Source organism: Tupaia chinensis, unplaced genomic scaffold (assembly GCF_000334495.1).
Source record: "Tupaia chinensis unplaced genomic scaffold, TupChi_1.0 Scaffold000515_1, whole genome shotgun sequence".
Taxonomy (NCBI): Eukaryota; Metazoa; Chordata; class Mammalia; order Scandentia; family Tupaiidae; genus Tupaia; species Tupaia belangeri.
In genome coordinates this window covers 6,429,022-6,451,789 of record NW_006160028.1, presented here as the reverse complement: position 1 = coordinate 6,451,789, position 22,768 = coordinate 6,429,022, and the positions used below count along the sequence as shown (strand labels likewise).

At 48.3% G+C, this 22,768-nt stretch overlaps 1 protein-coding gene across 6 annotated transcripts in view; it reads right to left on the bottom strand.

Annotated features, from left to right (window-relative positions):
* The window catches only part of BDH1 (3-hydroxybutyrate dehydrogenase 1), a 65,640-nt gene that overhangs the window by 32,809 nt on the left and 10,063 nt on the right, over positions 1–22,768 (bottom strand). For 4 of the 6 annotated variants that reach the window (XM_006156753.3, XM_006156758.3, XM_006156756.3 and 1 more), the window contains exon 2: positions 9,911–10,035. In XM_006156753.3, coding sequence (XP_006156815.1) covers positions 9,911–9,996 — 86 coding nt within the window. In that variant the 5' untranslated portion in view covers positions 9,997–10,035. Of the gene's footprint in view, positions 1–9,910; positions 10,036–22,580; positions 22,747–22,768 lie in introns of those variants that run through there. The other 2 variants (XM_006156757.3, XM_006156754.3) reach the window with 2 other exon arrangements.

Genomic DNA, 22,768 nt, shown 5'->3' with positions numbered 1-22,768 from the left:
GCCACAATCCCTTCTCCTCCATTCTCCTCTCAGGATCTCGGGCACGCACACACACATGCCTGGCGTGAGTTTAAGCCACCGGGCCGGGACTCGAACCGCTGTCGACTACGTGGAAGTCCAGCGACATAGCCATTACACTAACTGCTGGTCCCACTTACAGGAGTTCTTGCCATTTAGAGATAGATACCTTGTTTTTGCAAATGAAATACCATGTCGAAGATTTGCTTCAAAATAATCCAGGAATAGGCCAGCAGGTGGCATGGAGGTTAAGGTAGCTGAATCACACATTGCCAACTCCATGGTTTGAGGTTCAGACCTCATGGTGATTTGGAAAACTCTGGTGGGGGGAGGTTGCCAGCAGGTGACATGGTGGTTAAAGGCACTGGACTCCCACATGGTCAACTGTGGTTTGAGTCCTGGACCTGGTGGCTTGCTTTCTCACTTTCCCTTTCTCTTTCTCTCTGTCTCTATCTAGTCAAATTAAAAAATAATAACAAATGGAATTAAATAAATAATTATTTTAAGAAAAAAAAGAAAAGAATGACTCCAGGGGGAGTAGCAGATGGTGTGGTGGTTAAGGGTGCTGTACTCCCACATGGCTGACCATGGTTTGAGTCCCAGACCTGGCAGCTTGCTTTCTCACTTTCTCTCTCTCTCTCTCGCTCTCTCATTCTCTTCTTTCTCTCTCTCTCTCCCCTCTCTCTATCTCTCTCACACTCTGTCCCTCTCTGGTCAAATTTAAAAATAAATAAGGAAAATTAAAAAGGAAAAAGGAAAACACTCCAGGTGCATGTGTGTACATGCCCAAAACCCTGAGAAGAGAGTGGAGAAGGGACTGCAGCATGGCCATACCCTATGGGGGTGATTTCTCACTTTCCCTCTCTGGTGAGCAAACACACCCTATATTAAAACCTTTAAACAAACAAAAACATCTAGTAGGGAGAGAGGGAGAAAAATCCATGGGACACAGATGAAACAAGATCTGGCCAGGAGCCAGCCCGGCTGCGGTAGTGCATATTGGTCAACACTGCTATTCGCCAGGCCCAGGCTAGGTGGGATGCCTGGGTTAGACTCCCTGCCTTTGCTAAAAGGTCGGGTGCAGCTGCATGTGCCTGCAACCCCAGAGACCCGAGAGCCTGAGGCAGGAGGGCCCCGAGATCATGGCCAGAGAGGGCAAGACAGCAAGATCCTGTTGGAGAGAGCTAGGCGTGCTGGAGGCTGCTTGGGAGGCCAGGGCAGGCAAATCATAGTGAGACCTGTCTAAACAGAGAGAAAAAGAAGGGCCAGAAGCTGGTAATTATGGAAGCCCAGGTGAGAAGAACACTACGGATCAATAATATTTTCTATTTTTGTATATGTTTTAAATTCTCTGTAAAATAACTTTATTTTAAAAAATCACTTTTAAACTATGCCCACACCAGGCCTCACCCCTGACCAGTTAAATCAGAGTCCCTGGGGTTGAGGCACAGGAATTTTTTCCCCACGGTGCTCTAAGTGAGCCTAATTTCCAAGCAGAGTTCAAAACCACTGCTTTGGTTGTAGGGTGGGGGTAGTCTTCCCCGCTGGGATTTCACTTCTGAGCCTGTTCTCTGCCAAACCCCTAATATCTCTGGGGACAAAACCAGCTGTAGGCCACGGCCCAGTCCAGCCGTGGCAAACACTGCATCTGCCTGCCTATGGCCATTCTCATCTGGCTCACTAGCAAAACCTGGGGTTTTGTCCAGGGGTAGCAATGTGCCCAACTCTCTTCAGATTTTGCCTCCCTCGTGTCACATGACCCGCCTCTGGCCAATGAGGTGCAAGCAGAAGTCGGCCATGCCTGCTGGGGCAGCTTTACTTTCCAGATGTAGGTGCAGCCCCTTCTTCCTCCATGTTGCCTTGCCTCTTCCTGCCTGGGCTGAAGCTGGAAGGGGAGGAGTATCAAGGGTCCCTGAGGGGACAGCTGCCCTCAGGACAACAGAGCAGAAAGAAACAAGGAGCCTAGGTCCCCCGAAGCCATACTAGCCCTGGCCGTCCAGGGGTTTCTGCTACTCTTAGTGTGATGTGACCCAAACTGATAGGCCGGCTACCAGGGCAAAGAGTGCCCTGAGAAGGTACCCCTGTGGGACATGGCCATGCTGCAATCCCTTCTCTGGTTCTCCCCCCTTTCAGGATTTTGTGTATGCGTGCACACACACTTGGTGTATTTTTCAAGCCACTGATCCAATCCTCAAACTGTGCAGTTGGTCATTTGAGATCCAAGTACCTTAACCACCATGCCACCAGCTGGCTTGATTTTGCCATTTCTATGAATCACTAACTCGGAAAAAAACTGCAGAAAATCACCTTTCAAAAGCACTTCAAAAGAACCATGCTCTGTCCCCTTAGATGGCAATGACCCCTAGCCACCTCTACAGGAGGGGACACTGCAAACTCCTCTCACGTGCTGACCTCTGGCAGCTAAAGCCCATCTGCAAGCCAAGTCTCCTTATCCCATGGAAGCGTGTTTGAGCAAATGCTGCTAAAAGCCTATTGCAGGCTCTTCTAAACATATTTATTGATATAGAAAATACCAGTCTTTTAGTTGCTGGGACTTCAAATTTAACCTGACACTCAACTTCACTCCCCTCAATATAACAGAAAAAATTTTTCTTATATATCTGTTTTTTTTGCTCAGGCTAAGAAAGAGGAAAGCCTGACAGGAAAGCCCGCCAAAACCCCTTGGAAAAGGCAATTCCAGAAGCTCTCAAAGAGCTGCTTGAGACCAGCAGTTAGCGCAATGGCTATGTCGCTGGACTCCCACATAGACGACCACGGTTCGCGTCCTGGACCCGGTGACTTAAAACTCATGCTGGGCACGTGTGCGTGCGTGCCCAAGATCCCGAGAGGAGAACGGAGGAGAAGGGATTGCGACGTGGCCATCCCCCCGGGGGGTGATTTCTCACTTTCTGTCTATCTCTCTCTGTCTGGCAAGTGCATGCGCCCTATAGCAAAAATCTCTCCCAAAAAAAATGAAGAGCTGCTTGTTGAGTGTTTTCAACTCAGTCACGAGAGCAAACTACACTTCAACAACATCTCGGGACATCTGAGTTAACTAGTTTTATGTGCAAAATTTATAAAAAGCCATTATTGGGGACAGCCAGTAGCATGGTAGTTGGAGTGTTGGACTCCCACAGGGTGAGTGTTGGACTCTCACTGCAGTTCAAGTCTCAGACCTGGCGGCTTGCTTTCTCACTTTCTCTCTCTCTCTCTGGTAAGCACATGTGCCCTATAGTAAATTTTTAAAATAACGATAAAGTAAATAAATAATTCTTTCTTTAAAAAGCCAAAATAGTGGTGACCAAAATAATGAGGCACATGAATATCAGGTACTTCCTGGGCCAGTCAGGGGTGTGCTAATTAAGGCAGCTGGATTCAAATGTCTGTATGGTTTGAGTCCTGGACCCAGTGACTTGAAAAACACACTGTGTGTGTGTGTGCGTGTTTGCCCCAAATCCCGAGAAGACAATGAAGGAGAAGAGACTGCAGTGTGGCCAAGTCCCCAGGATGTGTGTATGGAGGTGATTTCTCTCTCTCTCTCTCTCTCTTTCTCTCTCACTCTTTCTCTCTTACTCTAGTAAGTACACATGCCCTACAGCAAATTAAAAAAAAAAAAAGAAAAATCATGTACCTTCCAACATGATGCCCTGAGACAGCACCAGCTCCCTTTCCTGGGCTCCTTACCAAACACGCATACCTGGGTCTCAGCATGAGAAAGAGCACACGACCCAGCCTGAGAGTCCGCCCTTCCAGAGCGCCAAGGTCATGAACGAAGACTGCTGGGGAACTGTCCTGGACAGGAAGAGACTAAGGAGACAACTAAGTACCATATGGGGTTGGGGGTTGTAGCCTGGACCAGAAAGAGGCCCATCGGTGCATAAAGTGTGCAGGTTAGGTAATAGCATCTCATCAATGGCCATTTCCTGATTTTGATCTTTGCACTCTGGTTTTGTAAGATGTTAACACTGCGGAAGTTAGGTAAGGGGATTTGAGAACCCTTTGTACTATTTTTGCAACTATTGTTTAAGCCAAAATTCTGTGAAGACATCTGCCCAGACACTGCCTGTTTAACTGACAACAAATGATGCTGACAGTCCTGCTAATAACAAAGGTTGGTATCAGTTCGTCCTCACTATTAATCCCAAAATGATGATGTAATCATACCTCTTCTTGTGGTTTCTCCTTTATAACCATCTTGAAATCTATGAGACCTTGGCATACCTGTCTCGGGCAAGTTAGATATTGTGGAACCTGACTATCATCCTCACTCTGATCTTGTTACATTATTCACATAGTTGGCCTCAGTTTTTCTCAGGTTGACAGTAAATTCCAATGCAATGACAAGTTACGAGTACCATAATTTTACAATAAATGCCTGCATGCATATGTGAGCCAAGGAAGCTTACCTAAAAATGTATCTGCCAGAATGATGGACTGTGATGACAAGGCTGCTCGGAAACCCTTACTTTCAGAAGGAATAATAGTTGACTGGCATACAAAGGCTCCTACCACATTGGTGTAATCATCTGACCCTGCCACCATTTCCTTTACTGTAAAGTCTGTTATATTGTTGGTACAGAGAGCCATCTTCTTCCCCTAGGAAAACAGAGTCATAAAAGAGATTTTATTGAATGTCAGCCTCTGCACTGAGTCTCAGCTAGCTAGCAACTCTCACTGTAGAACAACGTCTCTCTCTTTCCTCACCACAGAGATTCTGATTTAATTGATCCAGTGTGAGGCCCAGGCATCCATATGGTTAAAAAGCTTTTGAGGCAATTCTAATGTTCAATGGGTGTTGAGAGCCAGTGCAGTTATGATGAGCACAGTAATTGCAGGCTGTACTGCCCCTCCCACTACAAGCATCGTTTGTGCTGAGTGAAAGCCATCCAATTTAAGAAAATAAAAGTCCTCTTCACAGTGTTCAATTCACAGGATAATGATGCATGAAAAGAGACCAGCAAACTGCTGCTGAAAGTTTTAGCGACAAAGGAAAAGACTCAGTCTTCCTTCTTTTAATGGGCCTATCTGTGGCAAAGGGATAAAGTAAAAGCTAAAGAAAAAGGGATAAAAGCATTGTTGCAGCAAAACCCTAGGACAATGCCTGAGTTCTAAACTGTTGACCACTACAATGGCCTATATGCTAGAAGGTGACAAAGTATTTAAGCAAACACAGCTCAGTGTCTGACACTGGTGTTAGCATTTATAGGGACTGTATTGCTTCATCAACACAGAAAACAGCAACCCAGTACTCCTAGTCTTAGGTTCAACTATGTGTATCTGCTCATAGTTACACAATAGTGTAATTACACCATAGCTGAAGGGGATGCATGGGTTTACTTTCTAGTCATTTAGAGGTTAGTTGGAAGATATCACTTCTATAAATTGAAAGACTACTTAAGTAGTATGCTTGAATATATTGTAGTTCCACTGCAAAGGGCTAGAGTTTACTCCAATAATTTCTTCAGATAAATTTAAAAGAATACAGACAGCTATTCTATTGGTCTTAAATGTATTCACAGGCCTACAAAACAAAAGCATAAAGATTTCTCTGTCTTGATGTGGTTGGTAATCTCAGCCAAGAACTGTCATCCCTTGACTCAGGGAGGTGCCATACATTTTTACTAAACCTAACTAAAATGTTGAAGCTAAAAAGAAACAGGAGAAAAGAGCAGAAAGAAAGTAGTGAGGAAATAAAGAGGAAAATAATGAAGACTGAAAGGAAAAGAACAAGAACAAAAGAAAGACAGGGAAGAAGAGAGAAAAGGCAAAAGGTAACCATGATAATATAAGAATAAGATTGAGAAGTGTGATAGATACGGAATTAATCTTATTCACTGCTTCACACAGTATCTGACACATAAGAACAGATACACAGTATACATTTATATATTGAGAAAACTGAGTGACTAAGCAGTCTAGTGGGTATGTCAGATCACCCCATGTAAATCAGGATAGCATAAATGTCATACTATGTAAAACTTACAGATCTATTGTTAGAAAATGTTGTGCTCATCAGATCTCTTTTTATATCATTTGTACAAAGTTTAGCACAGTATCTCATAATGAAGACAACTGTAGATACAAATGTTAATACAGAAATAGACATGGAATAAACATCTTACGCTTTCACTTCTGCTAATGGTATACACCTATATGATATCTCAACACCAACCTAGTATGTCCATGAAAGTATTGGACAGAGCCAGACTCACAGCCTAGTGGTTAAGGAAGCTGGATCCCAGGTGGTCAACTATGGTTTGAATCCTGACCCCAGCTTTTGAAAAATACATCAAGCACATGAACATTCATGCCCCAAATTCCAACAAAATGGAGAAGTGGAGAAGGGATTTTGGTGTGACCATATTGCACTGCAGCATGGCCATACCCTATGGGGGTGATTTCTCACTTTCCCTCTCTGGTGAGCAAACACACCCTATATTAAAACCTTTAAACAAACAAAAACATCTAGTAGGGAGAGAGGGAGAAAAATCCATGGGACACAGATGAAACAAGATCTGGCCAGGAGCCAGCCCGGCTGCGGTAGTGCATATTGGTCAACACTGCTATTCGCCAGGCCCAGGCTAGGTGGGATGCCTGGGTTAGACTCCCTGCCTTTGCTAAAAGGTCGGGTGCAGCTGCATGTGCCTGCAACCCCAGAGACCCGAGAGCCTGAGGCAGGAGGGCCCCGAGATCATGGCCAGAGAGGGCAAGACAGCAAGATCCTGTTGGAGAGAGCTAGGCGTGCTGGAGGCTGCTTGGGAGGCCAGGGCAGGCAAATCATAGTGAGACCTGTCTAAACAGAGAGAAAAAGAAGGGCCAGAAGCTGGTAATTATGGAAGCCCAGGTGAGAAGAACACTACGGATCAATAATATTTTCTATTTTTGTATATGTTTTAAATTCTCTGTAAAATAACTTTATTTTAAAAAATCACTTTTAAACTATGCCCACACCAGGCCTCACCCCTGACCAGTTAAATCAGAGTCCCTGGGGTTGAGGCACAGGAATTTTTTCCCCACGGTGCTCTAAGTGAGCCTAATTTCCAAGCAGAGTTCAAAACCACTGCTTTGGTTGTAGGGTGGGGGTAGTCTTCCCCGCTGGGATTTCACTTCTGAGCCTGTTCTCTGCCAAACCCCTAATATCTCTGGGGACAAAACCAGCTGTAGGCCACGGCCCAGTCCAGCCGTGGCAAACACTGCATCTGCCTGCCTATGGCCATTCTCATCTGGCTCACTAGCAAAACCTGGGGTTTTGTCCAGGGGTAGCAATGTGCCCAACTCTCTTCAGATTTTGCCTCCCTCGTGTCACATGACCCGCCTCTGGCCAATGAGGTGCAAGCAGAAGTCGGCCATGCCTGCTGGGGCAGCTTTACTTTCCAGATGTAGGTGCAGCCCCTTCTTCCTCCATGTTGCCTTGCCTCTTCCTGCCTGGGCTGAAGCTGGAAGGGGAGGAGTATCAAGGGTCCCTGAGGGGACAGCTGCCCTCAGGACAACAGAGCAGAAAGAAACAAGGAGCCTAGGTCCCCCGAAGCCATACTAGCCCTGGCCGTCCAGGGGTTTCTGCTACTCTTAGTGTGATGTGACCCAAACTGATAGGCCGGCTACCAGGGCAAAGAGTGCCCTGAGAAGGTACCCCTGTGGGACATGGCCATGCTGCAATCCCTTCTCTGGTTCTCCCCCCTTTCAGGATTTTGTGTATGCGTGCACACACACTTGGTGTATTTTTCAAGCCACTGATCCAATCCTCAAACTGTGCAGTTGGTCATTTGAGATCCAAGTACCTTAACCACCATGCCACCAGCTGGCTTGATTTTGCCATTTCTATGAATCACTAACTCGGAAAAAAACTGCAGAAAATCACCTTTCAAAAGCACTTCAAAAGAACCATGCTCTGTCCCCTTAGATGGCAATGACCCCTAGCCACCTCTACAGGAGGGGACACTGCAAACTCCTCTCACGTGCTGACCTCTGGCAGCTAAAGCCCATCTGCAAGCCAAGTCTCCTTATCCCATGGAAGCGTGTTTGAGCAAATGCTGCTAAAAGCCTATTGCAGGCTCTTCTAAACATATTTATTGATATAGAAAATACCAGTCTTTTAGTTGCTGGGACTTCAAATTTAACCTGACACTCAACTTCACTCCCCTCAATATAACAGAAAAAATTTTTCTTATATATCTGTTTTTTTTGCTCAGGCTAAGAAAGAGGAAAGCCTGACAGGAAAGCCCGCCAAAACCCCTTGGAAAAGGCAATTCCAGAAGCTCTCAAAGAGCTGCTTGAGACCAGCAGTTAGCGCAATGGCTATGTCGCTGGACTCCCACATAGACGACCACGGTTCGCGTCCTGGACCCGGTGACTTAAAACTCATGCTGGGCACGTGTGCGTGCGTGCCCAAGATCCCGAGAGGAGAACGGAGGAGAAGGGATTGCGACGTGGCCATCCCCCCGGGGGGTGATTTCTCACTTTCTGTCTATCTCTCTCTGTCTGGCAAGTGCATGCGCCCTATAGCAAAAATCTCTCCCAAAAAAAATGAAGAGCTGCTTGTTGAGTGTTTTCAACTCAGTCACGAGAGCAAACTACACTTCAACAACATCTCGGGACATCTGAGTTAACTAGTTTTATGTGCAAAATTTATAAAAAGCCATTATTGGGGACAGCCAGTAGCATGGTAGTTGGAGTGTTGGACTCCCACAGGGTGAGTGTTGGACTCTCACTGCAGTTCAAGTCTCAGACCTGGCGGCTTGCTTTCTCACTTTCTCTCTCTCTCTCTGGTAAGCACATGTGCCCTATAGTAAATTTTTAAAATAACGATAAAGTAAATAAATAATTCTTTCTTTAAAAAGCCAAAATAGTGGTGACCAAAATAATGAGGCACATGAATATCAGGTACTTCCTGGGCCAGTCAGGGGTGTGCTAATTAAGGCAGCTGGATTCAAATGTCTGTATGGTTTGAGTCCTGGACCCAGTGACTTGAAAAACACACTGTGTGTGTGTGTGCGTGTTTGCCCCAAATCCCGAGAAGACAATGAAGGAGAAGAGACTGCAGTGTGGCCAAGTCCCCAGGATGTGTGTATGGAGGTGATTTCTCTCTCTCTCTCTCTCTCTTTCTCTCTCACTCTTTCTCTCTTACTCTAGTAAGTACACATGCCCTACAGCAAATTAAAAAAAAAAAAAGAAAAATCATGTACCTTCCAACATGATGCCCTGAGACAGCACCAGCTCCCTTTCCTGGGCTCCTTACCAAACACGCATACCTGGGTCTCAGCATGAGAAAGAGCACACGACCCAGCCTGAGAGTCCGCCCTTCCAGAGCGCCAAGGTCATGAACGAAGACTGCTGGGGAACTGTCCTGGACAGGAAGAGACTAAGGAGACAACTAAGTACCATATGGGGTTGGGGGTTGTAGCCTGGACCAGAAAGAGGCCCATCGGTGCATAAAGTGTGCAGGTTAGGTAATAGCATCTCATCAATGGCGCCTGGACCAGAAAGAGGCCCATCGGTGCATACCGTGTGCAGATTAGGTAATAGCATCTCATCAATGGTCATTTCCTGATTTTGATCTTTGCACTCTGGTTTTGTAAGATGTTAACACTGCGGAAGTTAGGTAAGGGGATTTGAGAACCCTTTGTACTATTTTTGCAACTATTGTTTAAGCCAAAAGTTATTTCAAAATCAAAACGTTTAAAAAAAAAAAAGCCATTATGAAAGATATTCTTCTTTGCCCTGGGAGCCCTGGGAAGGTCTGTCTTCCAAGGACACGTTTGAGTTTCCTTTGCTGGGAGATAGCAGGTGCCAAGAGACATCTCTGAGAGTCAGGCCACCCGTGTCATCCCTAGGTGAAAGTTGTGCTGGGCCAGACGACGTGACTCCCTAGGCCACCTCTACCTTAGTTACTTACGTTGTTCCATTTTCTCTATCACAGACGCTCAGGGTTCTTCCTGGGATCTGTGCCAGCGGTCTGGAGAGGCGGGCGGCCAGCATCATGGTAACAAGCGGTAGGCAGGTCCACTTCCGCTGCTGGTTCTGGAACACAAAACATGCCCTCAGCATTACTCCTGTCCGGGGGTAGGTCGAGAGAGGCCCTTTTCTTCCAGGTTGTGAGCGTCAAACTGGGCTGTGTCTATTCCATTCAGGTCTAGTCATGGTACCAGGAGGTCCCCTCCTGCACCCCTCGCGAGCTGCAGCCTCATGCGATGGAAAGAGTTGGGGACCAGGTGTGAAACCTGGGTTCTTGGCTCTGGCTGTGCCACCAACTAAGGGAGCAACCTTGGACAAGTGATCACCATTTGTAACATCAGGAGGTTGGACCAGACCATGCAGAAACCACTGGGAAGCTGGGAGTCCTGACCCCTCAGGGTTCTACCCCACAGGTCCGGTTCCCTCATCCGTATTCCTCATACCTGGAAAACACCCGTCCGTGGTGAGCCAGGGCATCAACCTTCATTCCCAGCGTGCTCCACGCCCTCATGACCCCGCAGGCAACTGCTCCAGCCCCACGCCACCTACCGCCCAACTCAGCTCCCTGTCTCTCTCCAAAGCCCTCCCCGCCCAACCCCACCCTTGGGGACCTGGCTCTGAGGCTGAATCCATTAGTCACTCATTACAGCATCGGGTCTGGAACTGTAAGTGACTCTTCCATCTAAGTTCACACACACACACACACACACACACACACACACACACACACGCTCTTCGCCCTTCTTCCCCATCAGAGCTTAAATCAATCTTATTGCAACAAAGTCATGTATCACTCGGTGTCACCTTAAGGCTACTCGGCACCACGCTGCTGCGATCCGTGTGCGCACTAGCTGCCCTCCTGCCCTGGTTAACAGTGATTCCTCCCAGCCTAATGGAGAGAGGTTCAGAGGGAGCTGTTGTTCTTTCCTGGTAAATGAGTTCCAGCCTCTCCTTTGCGTACCTGGCTGTATTTTATCCTGGGTTTTTTTCTTATTATTATTAAGTTTTTTTTCTTTTGCCATAGAGTACTCTTTGGAGAGAGAGACAGACAGGGGAAGTAAGAAATCACTCCCCAGAGGGAATGGCCACACCACATTCCCTTCTCCTCCATTCTCCTCTTGGGATTTTGGGCATGCATATACATGTGCCTGGCATGATTTTTTAAGCCACTGGATCTGGGACTCGAACTGTGGTTAGCCATGTGAAAGTACAGTGCCACCTACCGCCCAACTCAGCTCCCTGTCTCTCTCCAAAGCCCTCCCCGCCCAACCCCACCCTTGGGGACCTGGCTCTGAGGCTGAATCCATTAGTCACTCATTACAGCATCGGGTCTGGAACTGTAAGTGACTCTTCCATCTAAGTTCACACACACACACACACACACACACACACACACACACACGCTCTTCGCCCTTCTTCCCCATCAGAGCTTAAATCAATCTTATTGCAACAAAGTCATGTATCACTCGGTGTCACCTTAAGGCTACTCGGCACCACGCTGCTGCGATCCGTGTGCGCACTAGCTGCCCTCCTGCCCTGGTTAACAGTGATTCCTCCCAGCCTAATGGAGAGAGGTTCAGAGGGAGCTGTTGTTCTTTCCTGGTAAATGAGTTCCAGCCTCTCCTTTGCGTACCTGGCTGTATTTTATCCTGGGTTTTTTTCTTATTATTATTAAGTTTTTTTTCTTTTGCCATAGAGTACTCTTTGGAGAGAGAGACAGACAGGGGAAGTAAGAAATCACTCCCCAGAGGGAATGGCCACACCACATTCCCTTCTCCTCCATTCTCCTCTTGGGATTTTGGGCATGCATATACATGTGCCTGGCATGATTTTTTAAGCCACTGGATCTGGGACTCGAACTGTGGTTAGCCATGTGAAAGTACAGTGCCTTAACCACTATGCCACCTACTGTCCTACTGTTCTTACCAGGAATAAGGGACTGCCTGGGAGGCAGTTCCTCTCTGCCTTTGCTGCTACCCTAAACCTAACTGATCACCAGCCACCCAGCCAGTGGGTCAGGAGCACGGTCATTAACTGACCAATCACTGTGATGGCTACTGCAGGGGGGCAGGTGGAGGTGTCTCACCCTGAAGACAGGCGGACAAGCAGACTCTGGCTTGCGTTTGCTGGAGACTTGCTTGTGCTCCTGCCCCATCCTTTTCTCAGCCCTGCAGCCAGAAAGATCTTCGTGCCAGCAGTCAGGTTATATACAGCTCTTGCTTAAAGCCTCTATTCCAGGTCTGCTGAAGCTGGCCCCAATCTTATCTGGCCGCCCTTCCCAGAGCTGACTTTCTTAAGGGTCTTTGTGAATGCCAAGCTATCTTCCGACCTGAAGCCCTGGGCCCTGGTCTTCTGTCTCTCTAGAGGGCTGAGTCCTTCTGACCTACAGAAGGTCTATCTCTACTCCTCCATTACTGAGGGAGCTCCCAGTCAGCACACAGAAGCTGTGCTCTATTAGATTACTCTTCATAGCACTGATTTTCTTTTTCCTATAAGATACATGTACTTGCCAGACAGAGAGGGAAAGTGTGAAATCACCCCCCACCAGGGGGAATGGCAACAGAGCAATTCCTTCTCCTCCATTCTCCTCTTGGGATTTTGGGCATGTATGCACACACACCGGCATGATTTTCAAGCCGCCAGCTCTGGGACTTGAACTGTGCAGCCAGCCATGTACAATCCAGTGCTTTAACCTCCATGCCACCTGCTGGCCCTACAGCACCTATCTTAATCCAAAATTACCTTGTTTACTTATTGCCTCTTCCCATACTAGCCCATAAGCTCAGTGAGGCCAGGAGCCTGTTGGTCTTATTCACTTCTGAATCCTCCAAGCTTACATAAGCCTGACCAAAGAAGGTACCCCGCGAGTCGGGGAGCCTGAGCGAGTGAGCTCCTCTGGGGCACTGCAGAGGTGAAGTCTGCGGTCTGCGGCCAAAGTGGACGTCCCATGGCAAGCTCCTTGCAGGCGCAGCATCATGGAGTCCAGCCTGGTCCTTTCCGGCAGGCGCAGGCCCTCATGTGGTGGCTCAGATTCTTTAACTGGGTGCCTGCTCCCCTCACCCAGCTGGCAAGCATCTCTACCTCCTCCCGCCAGGACCAAAGTCTGAGGTCACTACAGCTGGGTGACTTCAAATCCAGCTGTCTATGATTAAAGTCCTTCCCAACCCTTCGGCTCAACACTTGTGGCAAAACATGCTTCCATATAACCTCCAAACAGAGGGCTGTTCTTCATTTTGTTTTCCTTAGACTCAGCAATATCTAAGAGTACTGGTGTCCAAAAGCTTAAAGAGCATAAAAAAAGTCAGTCCCTTGGCTAACGCACTATTCACAATGCAGCTTACATGCAGAATGGTAGAAATTTTGATAATTTTTCTCCTTTTTAAAAAATATTTTCTGGGAACCAGCAGTTGACGTAATGGCTATGTCGCTGGACTCCCACATAGTCGACCGCGGTTCACGTCCTGGATCCGGTGGCTTGGGGCTCACGCCAGGTGCATGTGCATGTGTGCCCAGGATCCCGAGAGGAGAATGGAGGAGAAGGGATTGTGGCATGACCATCCCCCGGGAGGCTGGTTTTTTGCTTTCTGTCTCCATGTCTTTCTCTGTCTGGCGAGCACATGCGCCCTATAGAAAAAAAAAAAAAAAAAAAAAAAAACCTCTCCAAAAATATATATATATATATTTTTTTTTCTTACTTATTTCTCCCATGAGGAAAAGATAGAGCAATAGAGGCCACTCCATGAGGGTCTTCATGCCTGATCCACCCACAGCCAGCCAGGATCATGGGCATGTACACACGTTTGCTGTTTCTACAGGGAGACCTCTGGACACGAACCTGGGACCTTCTTTCTTTTTTTTTCTTTTTTTTTTTTTTGAGAGGTTTTCACTATAGGGCGTGTGCGCTCGCCAGACAGACAGAGAGAGGCATAGAGACAGAAAGCGAGAAATCACCCCCCAGGAGGGATGGTCACGCCGCAATCCCTTCTCCTCCATTCTCCTCCTGGGCTCTTGGGCACGCACACACATGCTCCCGGCGTGAGTTTTAAGCCACCGGGTCCGGGACGCGAACTGTGGTCGACTACGAGGGAGTCCAGCAACATAGCCATTACGCTAACTGCTGGTTCCCAAACCTGGGACCTTCTCATGTGGCCTCAGCATCGTGGAGAACCGAGTTACTGCCACACCACCATAGCTGATTCTTTGTAAGTTTCTGAAACATGTTGCTACTTTCACTCCAAACAATGCTCTAGGCACTTCTAGGACTCCTCCGGGCCGTTTGCCATCTAAATGCCTCGTGCTGGCCTCACTCTCTGTAAATATTCAGTTCTCAAACTGGAAACGCCACTTACTTTTCTTTTGGTTTGGAAACAGAAAAAGTTATGGGAAGCTGAAGGAGAAAGGCAGGTCGGGTTCCCACAGGGCGGACAATATTCTCCTTGAAACCATGTAATTAGCTGCCCCAGCGTAACTGGCCATGGGACTTGACTCTCAGGGACCAAAATCATAAGGTACTGTCACAAAATCAAGATGCTCACTTTTCAATCTAAAACCCCAGAATTTCTCTCCTTCCTTCCTTCCTTCCTTCCTTCCTTCCTTCTTTTCTTTCTTTCTTTCTTTCTTTCTTTCTTTCTTTCTTTCTTTCTTTCTTTCTCTTTTTTCCTGCTATAGGGTACCTGTGCTCACCAGGGACAAAGAGAAAGTAAGAAATCACTTCCCAGGGGCAATGTCCACGCCACAATCTTTTCTCCATTTTCCTCCCAGGATTTTGGATGCACCCAGTGTGTTTTTGAAGACACTGGGACCCTGGACTCTGCAGTCGGGCATGTGGGCTCCAGCGGCATTAACCTCCACGGCACGTCCTGATGCATGGAGAACTTTTACCTATGGTAGAAACTCCTGGGTCTCCTCTCAAGGGCAACCCCTCTCCATTGTCAATGCATCACCCATTGAAAGCACTTGCCCTCTGGGGAAAAAAAACTGATGTGTAAATCCTTGTCCTGACCTTGCCCCACCTCTTTGCAGTCTGTCATGACTGTACGAAGCTGGGTGCTTTCCTGTAGGCCAGTGGTAGGGTCTCCTGTGAGGGACTGTCCCAGCACTAACATTCCCGGAAGAGACAGGGCATGCACAGGACAGGAACACAGGAGGCAGGCCTTAGTTAGGAAAGAGAACTTGTGTGTTTCTCGATATGAGAGCTACACTGGCCCCTGGCACTACCAAGCCAAGTGGGAGGGGAAGGACCTGTCTCTCTGAAGAGGCCTAACTGGGGTTAGGAAGGTGAATGGCCTATGTAGGAGCCCCATGCTGAAAAGCTTAAGACCAGCGAGTTTCCAGGGTCAGATTCCAGAGTCTGACAACTGGTAGCCTGTCCCCAGTGTGTTCTATTCAGCTAATTGGTTTGGCCAACTTTGTGTTTTAAAAGGCAATGTGGTATGGTGGCTAAGTGCTGGATTCCACACGGCCAGCCACGGTTTCAGTCCTGGACTCAGTGTCTTGAAAATCATGCCAGGTGCATGTGCATATGTGCCCAAAATCCCGAAAGGAGAATGGAGAAGGGATTGTGGTGTGGCCATCTCCCCCCTCCCAGGGGATGCTTTCTCATTTTCCCTCTCTCTGTCTCTCTCTGGCAAATGAATATGCCATCTGGTGATTTAAAAATTTTTAAGTAAAAAAAAAAAAAAAAAAAAAAAAAACCCCAAAAAAAAAAAGTAAAAAAAAAAAAAAAAGGCTGTAACTCGGCCCCCCTCAGTGGCACACAGATAATGCCATCATTTGGGAGGCTAGAAGCTGCGTGGGTGGTTCAGTTCCTGGGGCCAAACTGAACACAACAGGTGCAGCTGCACACACCTCTAATCCTAGCTGATTAGGCTGCGGAGGCAGGAGGACTGCCACATGGCAAGACTCCTGTCAACAATCCCTGTCTCTTCTCTTTTCCTTTCCTCTCCTCTCCCCCATAAAGGAGAAGGGAAAAAAAAAAAAAAAGACAGGAAAAAAGGCCATTTAACTAGACAGTTAAGCTATGCTTGCACTCAATACGATTTGCACCTACTGTCTTTAACCTACTCACAGAACCCTAACCAGGTAGCATATATATTATCCTTTGGCCATTTCTCTTCTGATAGCTTAATATAGTCTTGCTTAAAAGGTCCAGCCCAGGGGCCAGCAGGTGGCGTGGTGGTTAAGGTGCTGGACTTCCACATGGCTGATCACAGTTCGAATCCTGGACCTGGCAGCCTGAAAATCATGCCGGGCTCATATGTGTGCATGCCCAAAATCCCAGGAGGAGGGTGGTGGAGAAGGGATTGCAGCATAGCCATCACCCTGGAGGGTGATTTCACTTTCCCTCTCACTATCTCTCTCGGTCCCTTTTTGGCACATGCACATTATATAGTCCAGCCCAGCCCAGCTGTACATGCAAACCTCATGGTTACTGGGAATTTCCCTGAGGTCATAGAGAAGAGAAACTTTAAAGTTTTGCTATAGGGCATATGCACTTGCCAGAGAGAGACAGAGAGAGGGAAAGTGAGAAGCCCGCCTCCTGCGGGGATGGACACCACACCCTTCGCCACCATTCTCCTCTTGGGATTCAGGGCATGCACACACATGTTCCTGGTGTGATCTTCAAGCCATTGGATGTGGGACTTGAACTGTATAGTCAGCTATGTGGGATCTAGCACCTTAGCCTCCATGCTACCTGCTGGCCTGAAACCTGAGACGTTTTAAAACTCTCATTCAAAAGACACCCACCCATTCCTTAAAGAGATAACCATGCTACAATAGAGTGAAAGCCTAAATGAATTACATAAGAACATCAAATGACGTAGTAGACAGGACCGGCCCAGAAGTCTAGTAGCTAAAAGAGCTGGGTCCCACATGACTGACGGCTGCTCGAGTCCAGGCTGGGAGGCTTGAAAAACATGCTGGATATGTGTGTGTGTGTGTGTGCATGCCCCAAATCCCCAGGGGTGGAGAAATGCAGGAGAAGGGACTGCAGTGTGAGCATACCCCACCGGGAGGAGCTTTCTCCCTCTTTCTCTCTCTCTCTCTCTCTCTCTCTCTCTTTCTCTCTCTCTCTCTCTTTCTGGTGAGTGCACCCGCTCTCCATCAAGTAAAATAATAAAATAAAATAAATAAAATAAAAATGATATAGCAGACAATGTCCTCACAGGTGGCATTCATATAGACTGCTTTAGAGACCATCGATAAAAGCCATGGATTTGACTGTACAGCCCTGCTCCGCAGAGGCACGCCTAGTGCAGACCCCTCGATTAGCCTGAGAGACACTGTAGTCACCAGATTAGACGTGGGTGATGGCTGATTCTCAGGGAACACATCACAGACACTCTCCTCTCTCAGTGGACACCGTTTCGGTGTCTGTCCTGCTTACTGATCCCCTCCTCTCACACCTGTGCTCTCTGCAGGCATCAGCCTCTGCAGTGCAGCTCAACGGTGAAATCACCCCTTTGGCCAGGATGGACTGGGCCAGGGAGCAACACGAACTCATCACTCTGCCCCCTGGCACTGCCAAAGATGCAAACCAGTCTTTATGAGGCAGGGATATGTGACCTGGCTGACAGGGGAGGGCAGCTATACTACCTTGGGCCCCAAAGTCTGAGACAGATGGGGGGGTGGAAAAGGAAGACACACACGCGGAAGCAGCAGAGGTGGAGGTGGAGAGAGAAACAGCAGCTGCCCTGCGGTCCTCCAGCTCACGGAGGCATGCTGTGCTTTCAGTCTGTTATTCAAGCAAGCTTAAAGTTTCTGTTACTTGCAGCCAAAATACTAGCTAAAACACATTGAAGGTAGGTTCTTTCTGCAGGACATTATTATTTATTATTAATTATAATCTTGCCCCATATTCCAAAACTACTTCACTGTAGTCTTGCACTGACAAGAACACCTGCCTCCTCCAACTCCATTTCTTTTCTGTCCTTCCCCAAGAGAACATGTTACTGGAGTTGTCAAAATTGCCAACATTTTGTGTGGGACAGTCCATGGCGTGCTGGACTGCAGAGCTGGAAGCCACGTGACTGACAGTGGGTTCAGGACTGAAACATGACGGGCATGCGCATGGGCACCCTAGATCCTGAGGGCTGGGGAGGAGGGATCATCGCCAGTAAGACCTTCCCAAGGGTGTTTTCTCTTTCCCCTCTGTCTCATGCATTCTCTATCATTAAAAAATAAATAAAAGAAGAAGAAGCCATAATCACAACTCTCGCATCAAGCAGACATCTATCCCTAGGAGATTAGGCAAGCCTACCAAATGCAGTCGGACCACTAAGGAATGGAGTCTCGGGACTCGCTCTTTTTTTTTTTTTGGAGGTTTTAGCTATAGGGCGCGTGCGCTCGCCAAACAGACAGAGAGAGACATAGAGACAGAAAGCGAGAAATCACCCCCCAGGGGGGATGGTCACGCCGCAATCCCTTCTCCTCCATTCTCCTCTCGGGTTCTTGGGCACGCACGCACACGCGCCTGGCGTGTTTTAAGCCACCGGGTCCTGGACGCGAACCACGGTCGACTATGTGGGAGTCCAGCGACATAGCCATTACGCTAACTGCTGGTTCCCTCGGGACTCGCTCTTGGTCCATTGTCAACACCACGGTGAGCTTCATGGTTTTAAATACGACTTCCATGCTGCCAACTCCGAACAGTCCCACCTGCTCCCCAGACTCCAGGCTTAGTATGCAACTGCCATCTAACCTCTCCACCTGAATGTCTAGGAGGTGTCCCCAGTTTCTCCTGTCTAGAACAGAACTCCTGCTCTGCAAGCCAGTCCTCCGAATCTTCCTTATTCTTTTTTTTTTTTTTTTTTAAATATATAATTCTTCTTCTAGGACTTGAGCGCTCACCAGAGAAAAACAGACACAGGGAAACCACTCGCCCCCAGGTGGGATGGCCACGCCACAACTCCTTCTCTTCTACTCTCCTCTCAGGCTTCCGAGCATGCGCGGACAAGCACACACACAGACCCAGCGTGATTTTTCAAGCTGATGGATCGGGGACTCAAACTGCACAGCCGGCCAGGTGAGATCTCACGCCTAACCTCCATGCCCCTGGCTGGCGCCCCCTTCCTCATTCTTGACTCCACTCTTCCCTTTTTTGCAGGCTGTGAGCCCAGCTGTCAGCTAATCCTAGGACTTTACCTTCACAACATATGCGGGATCTCTGCACCCATCTTAGTCTAAGTCTTCATCCCTTCTTGCTGGATTACTCCAACAGCCTCCCAAGAAGCCTCCCTGCTTCCACGGTAATCCCCCTGCAGACGCTGCTCTAGATGGCCTTCAGGGGCCTGTGAGATACAAACTGGATCACGTCACCCCTGCACCAAACTCTTGCCTACATGCCCTACGTCCCCATGACCTCTCTGACCTCACACCTCTCTGACCTTGTGCACTGCACCTGGGTCACGGTGGGCCCCTTACTCTCCTTGGGACATGCCACGCAAGCTTCTGCTTCAGGGTCTTTGTTCTTACCGTTTCCCCTACCTGGCATACTCTTCCCCCAATACCCACACGACTCACACTCTCACTTCAGTGCTTCATTCAAACAGTCACTCAGTAAGATATCCCCTGGCCACACTAACCACTCCGAAACCCACCCTGACATTCTCACTCCCTTCTCAGCTCCATTATGCTTTCTCCCTTGGCACTGGCATTATAACACTCTGCTTATTCTTATTGGTCCTGTTCTTGTCTTTCAATCCTATTGGAATGGAAGCTCTTGGAGAAAAGAGATTTTATTCTGCTTTTTATTCTCGGTTGTATCCCCAACATGTAGACTAGTACCTGGCATACAAGAGGCTCAAAATATTTTAACGAATTTAGAGAGTTTTAAGCAGAGGCTTGCCATTATTTTATTTATTTTTTGGAGAGGTTTTTCGCTATAGGGAGCGTGCGCTCGCCAGACAGACAGAGACATAGAGACAGAAAGCGAGAAATCACGCCCCAGGGGGGATGGTCACACCACAATCCCTTCTCCATTCTCCTCTCGGGATCTTGGGCGCGTCACGCGCTTGGCATGAGTTTTAAGCCACCGGGTCCGGGACGCGAACCGCGGTCGACTACGTGGGAGTCCTGCGACATAGCCATTATGCTAACTGCTGGTTCCCAAGGCTTGCCATTATTGAACTTGTATTTTAGTAAAGAGCTTGTGCTACTGCCCTGCAAACCCATTCCTCTAAATCTAATAAATCCAATAAGGGGTCCATAAATACATTGAGGACGGACAAGAGCACAAGCTAGGGGAGCAGTTAGGAACCACGGCAGTAACCCAGGGCCACGAAGTACAGCCACACTCTACGCTAGAGAGGAGTGTAAAGGCGCTTCCCGGAGGGCCAGTAAAGGCTGCTGGTCCTGGTGGAAACCGTGAGGAATTGGACAGGGCCTCGCTTTATTTTGAAGAGCGAGCCCACTACTACTTTCCAACAATCTGAATGTGGGAAGTGAAAGAATCAAAGATATTTCCAATATTATTGGTCTGGCTGTAAAAAGCGACAGATGGACAAATGAGCTTTCCTATTTATAAGTGCTCATTAATCTCAAATCAGAGTACTCAAGGTGGGCATCCTGGTCCTCACCTGCCTGCTCTCCAACCTCATCTCCAGATATAGTTCCCTCATCTACTCTCATCACGCCTCCCGCTATACCAACCGCCCTCAGCCCTTACTCACCAGTTCCCATGCCTTCACTCGACCTAGACCAAATTGGACTTCTCCAACCTGAGCTAGCTGATTCAAATAACACCTCCTCCAAGATGCCCTTGCTAATCAAAAACTAATCTCCTGGTGGCATGGTGGTTATAACACTGGCATCCCACATGGCTGACTGTGGTTTAAGTCCTGGGCCTGATGACTTGCCTTCTCACTTCCCCTTTCTCTCTCTCTCTGGTCAAATTAAAAAAAAAATAATAATAAATTTAAATAAATTAATAAATAAATAAAGTTAAGTAAAATAATTCTTAAAAAAATAGTAGTATGCAAGAGCTGGCTCATGTTAGCTCGTGAGAATCATCTGTTAAGTTTTTAGGCATTTAAATGTGCCATCGACATTATGTTGATGACTTGAAAGCAGCCACCATAGGAGTGTTGAAACTACAGAAATCAACAAAGTTTCAGATCATTTTTTTCCTGGACAGTCAGTGGTTAAATATTTAACTGAAACCCACTGCTTGAGGTAGGCAGAGCAGGGTTTAACTGATTAGGTAGCTTGCCCATGGTTTATGGTAGAAGGTCCCAGAATAGATATTCAGACTTCATTCTCCTAACTTGAATCACACAATTCTATTTTATCATAATTTTCTGAAAATTACTTAGAATGAGGTCCAGGGAGACATTCTGGCTTTTGAATTTGACACACCAAGAGTTTATTGTTCTAAAAAACACTGAGAAATGTGACCACTGCTTGTCAGCTATGACAGTATTAGGCCTGGCCAAGTGACCACTGCCTTGTTGCTTCTCATATTAGAAAATAAAACTGTGTATTTTAGAAACCTTTTCAAAGCCAACATATGATAGTATTTTTAGGAGCTTATGACAATATATCCATTTTGAGATTTTTTGGTTGTTATTAGCATATGGTGTAGTGTCAGCAAACAAACATAATTACCATATTTTCTTGGTTTCGTCTCTCACTGTGTCTTGTCTGAGCTTTAGTACTTATCTATGAACACTTTCCGTATAATTTGTTCCTAATTTAACCAACTGATAGCTTCCTGCCACCCCCGGCGCCGCCTTCAGGCCCTGCCGGCTGGGGGGCGGGGAGCCGAGGGGGCTCGGCCAGGGCCGCGCTCCTATTGGTTAAGGCGGCACCGCCCAGACAAAGCCCCACTGTCCTCGCGCCGGCGCGCAGCCGCATCTCCCCGCCTGCCCCGCCTGGGCCCATCACTACCCAGCACCCGCAGCCTGCCCCTGCGGCGCCTCCACCTTGCCGGGTCCTCTCTTTCACGGGCCCTGCCGTCCATCCAGGCCTCCAGCAACAGCCGGCTCGGTTCACACCCAAGCGGCTAGACCAGAGGGCTGACCGCTGTCCAACATCCTTCCCGAGGGCTCAGCCCGCGGGTGCAGCACTCCCTAAACCTCCAGAACGAAGCCTCGCGGAGGACCCAGGAGCAGTCAGGCCCGAGGCAGAAGCGCGGAAATGCGGTCGGGAAGGGAGCTGGGACTAACTCGCGAGGCTGGAAGGCAGAACTACTGGCCTCGGCCCTGGCTCGGCCTTAGACTACGATGTGACCTTGGGCCAGTCCCTTCCCTTCTTGGGGCCCGGATCGCTTCCTCTAAAATGCGCCGGCAGGAAACCATGAGTCCCGAGGGTTTCACCGCGGGTTCATCCCGGGCCTCCTCCCGCTGGGTACATTATTTCAAATAATAATCGCCAGTCGGCGCTCGCTGAGGCGTGGGAAGAGGAACCGGGATGGCAGCAGGTGAAGATCACCTGGAGATGAGATGGCTCTCAGCGAGATTGGCCTATCTTCCTATCCTTACCCCACCCCGCCATAGGCCCGGCCGTAGACCCCTCCCCGACCCGCGTCCTGGCGACAGTGTGAGAGCAAGCCAAAGCGTGCAGAGGGCGCTCGCGCATCCCGCCAGAGATGAAAAGATGCAGACCCTTCTTACCCCAAACCAATGGGCAGGGAGCTCGACTTAACCCGGCGCCACGCAGGGGCCCGCGCTCCTGGCTTGGATGACCGAATGGGGGCGCTGCCGCGGCCTCCTTCCCGAAACTCGCCTATGGGCGCCCACGCCTGCGGCCTCCTACCTCTGCCACGGGATGCGCCTGCACGCTTCGGGCGCGGGCGGTCGGG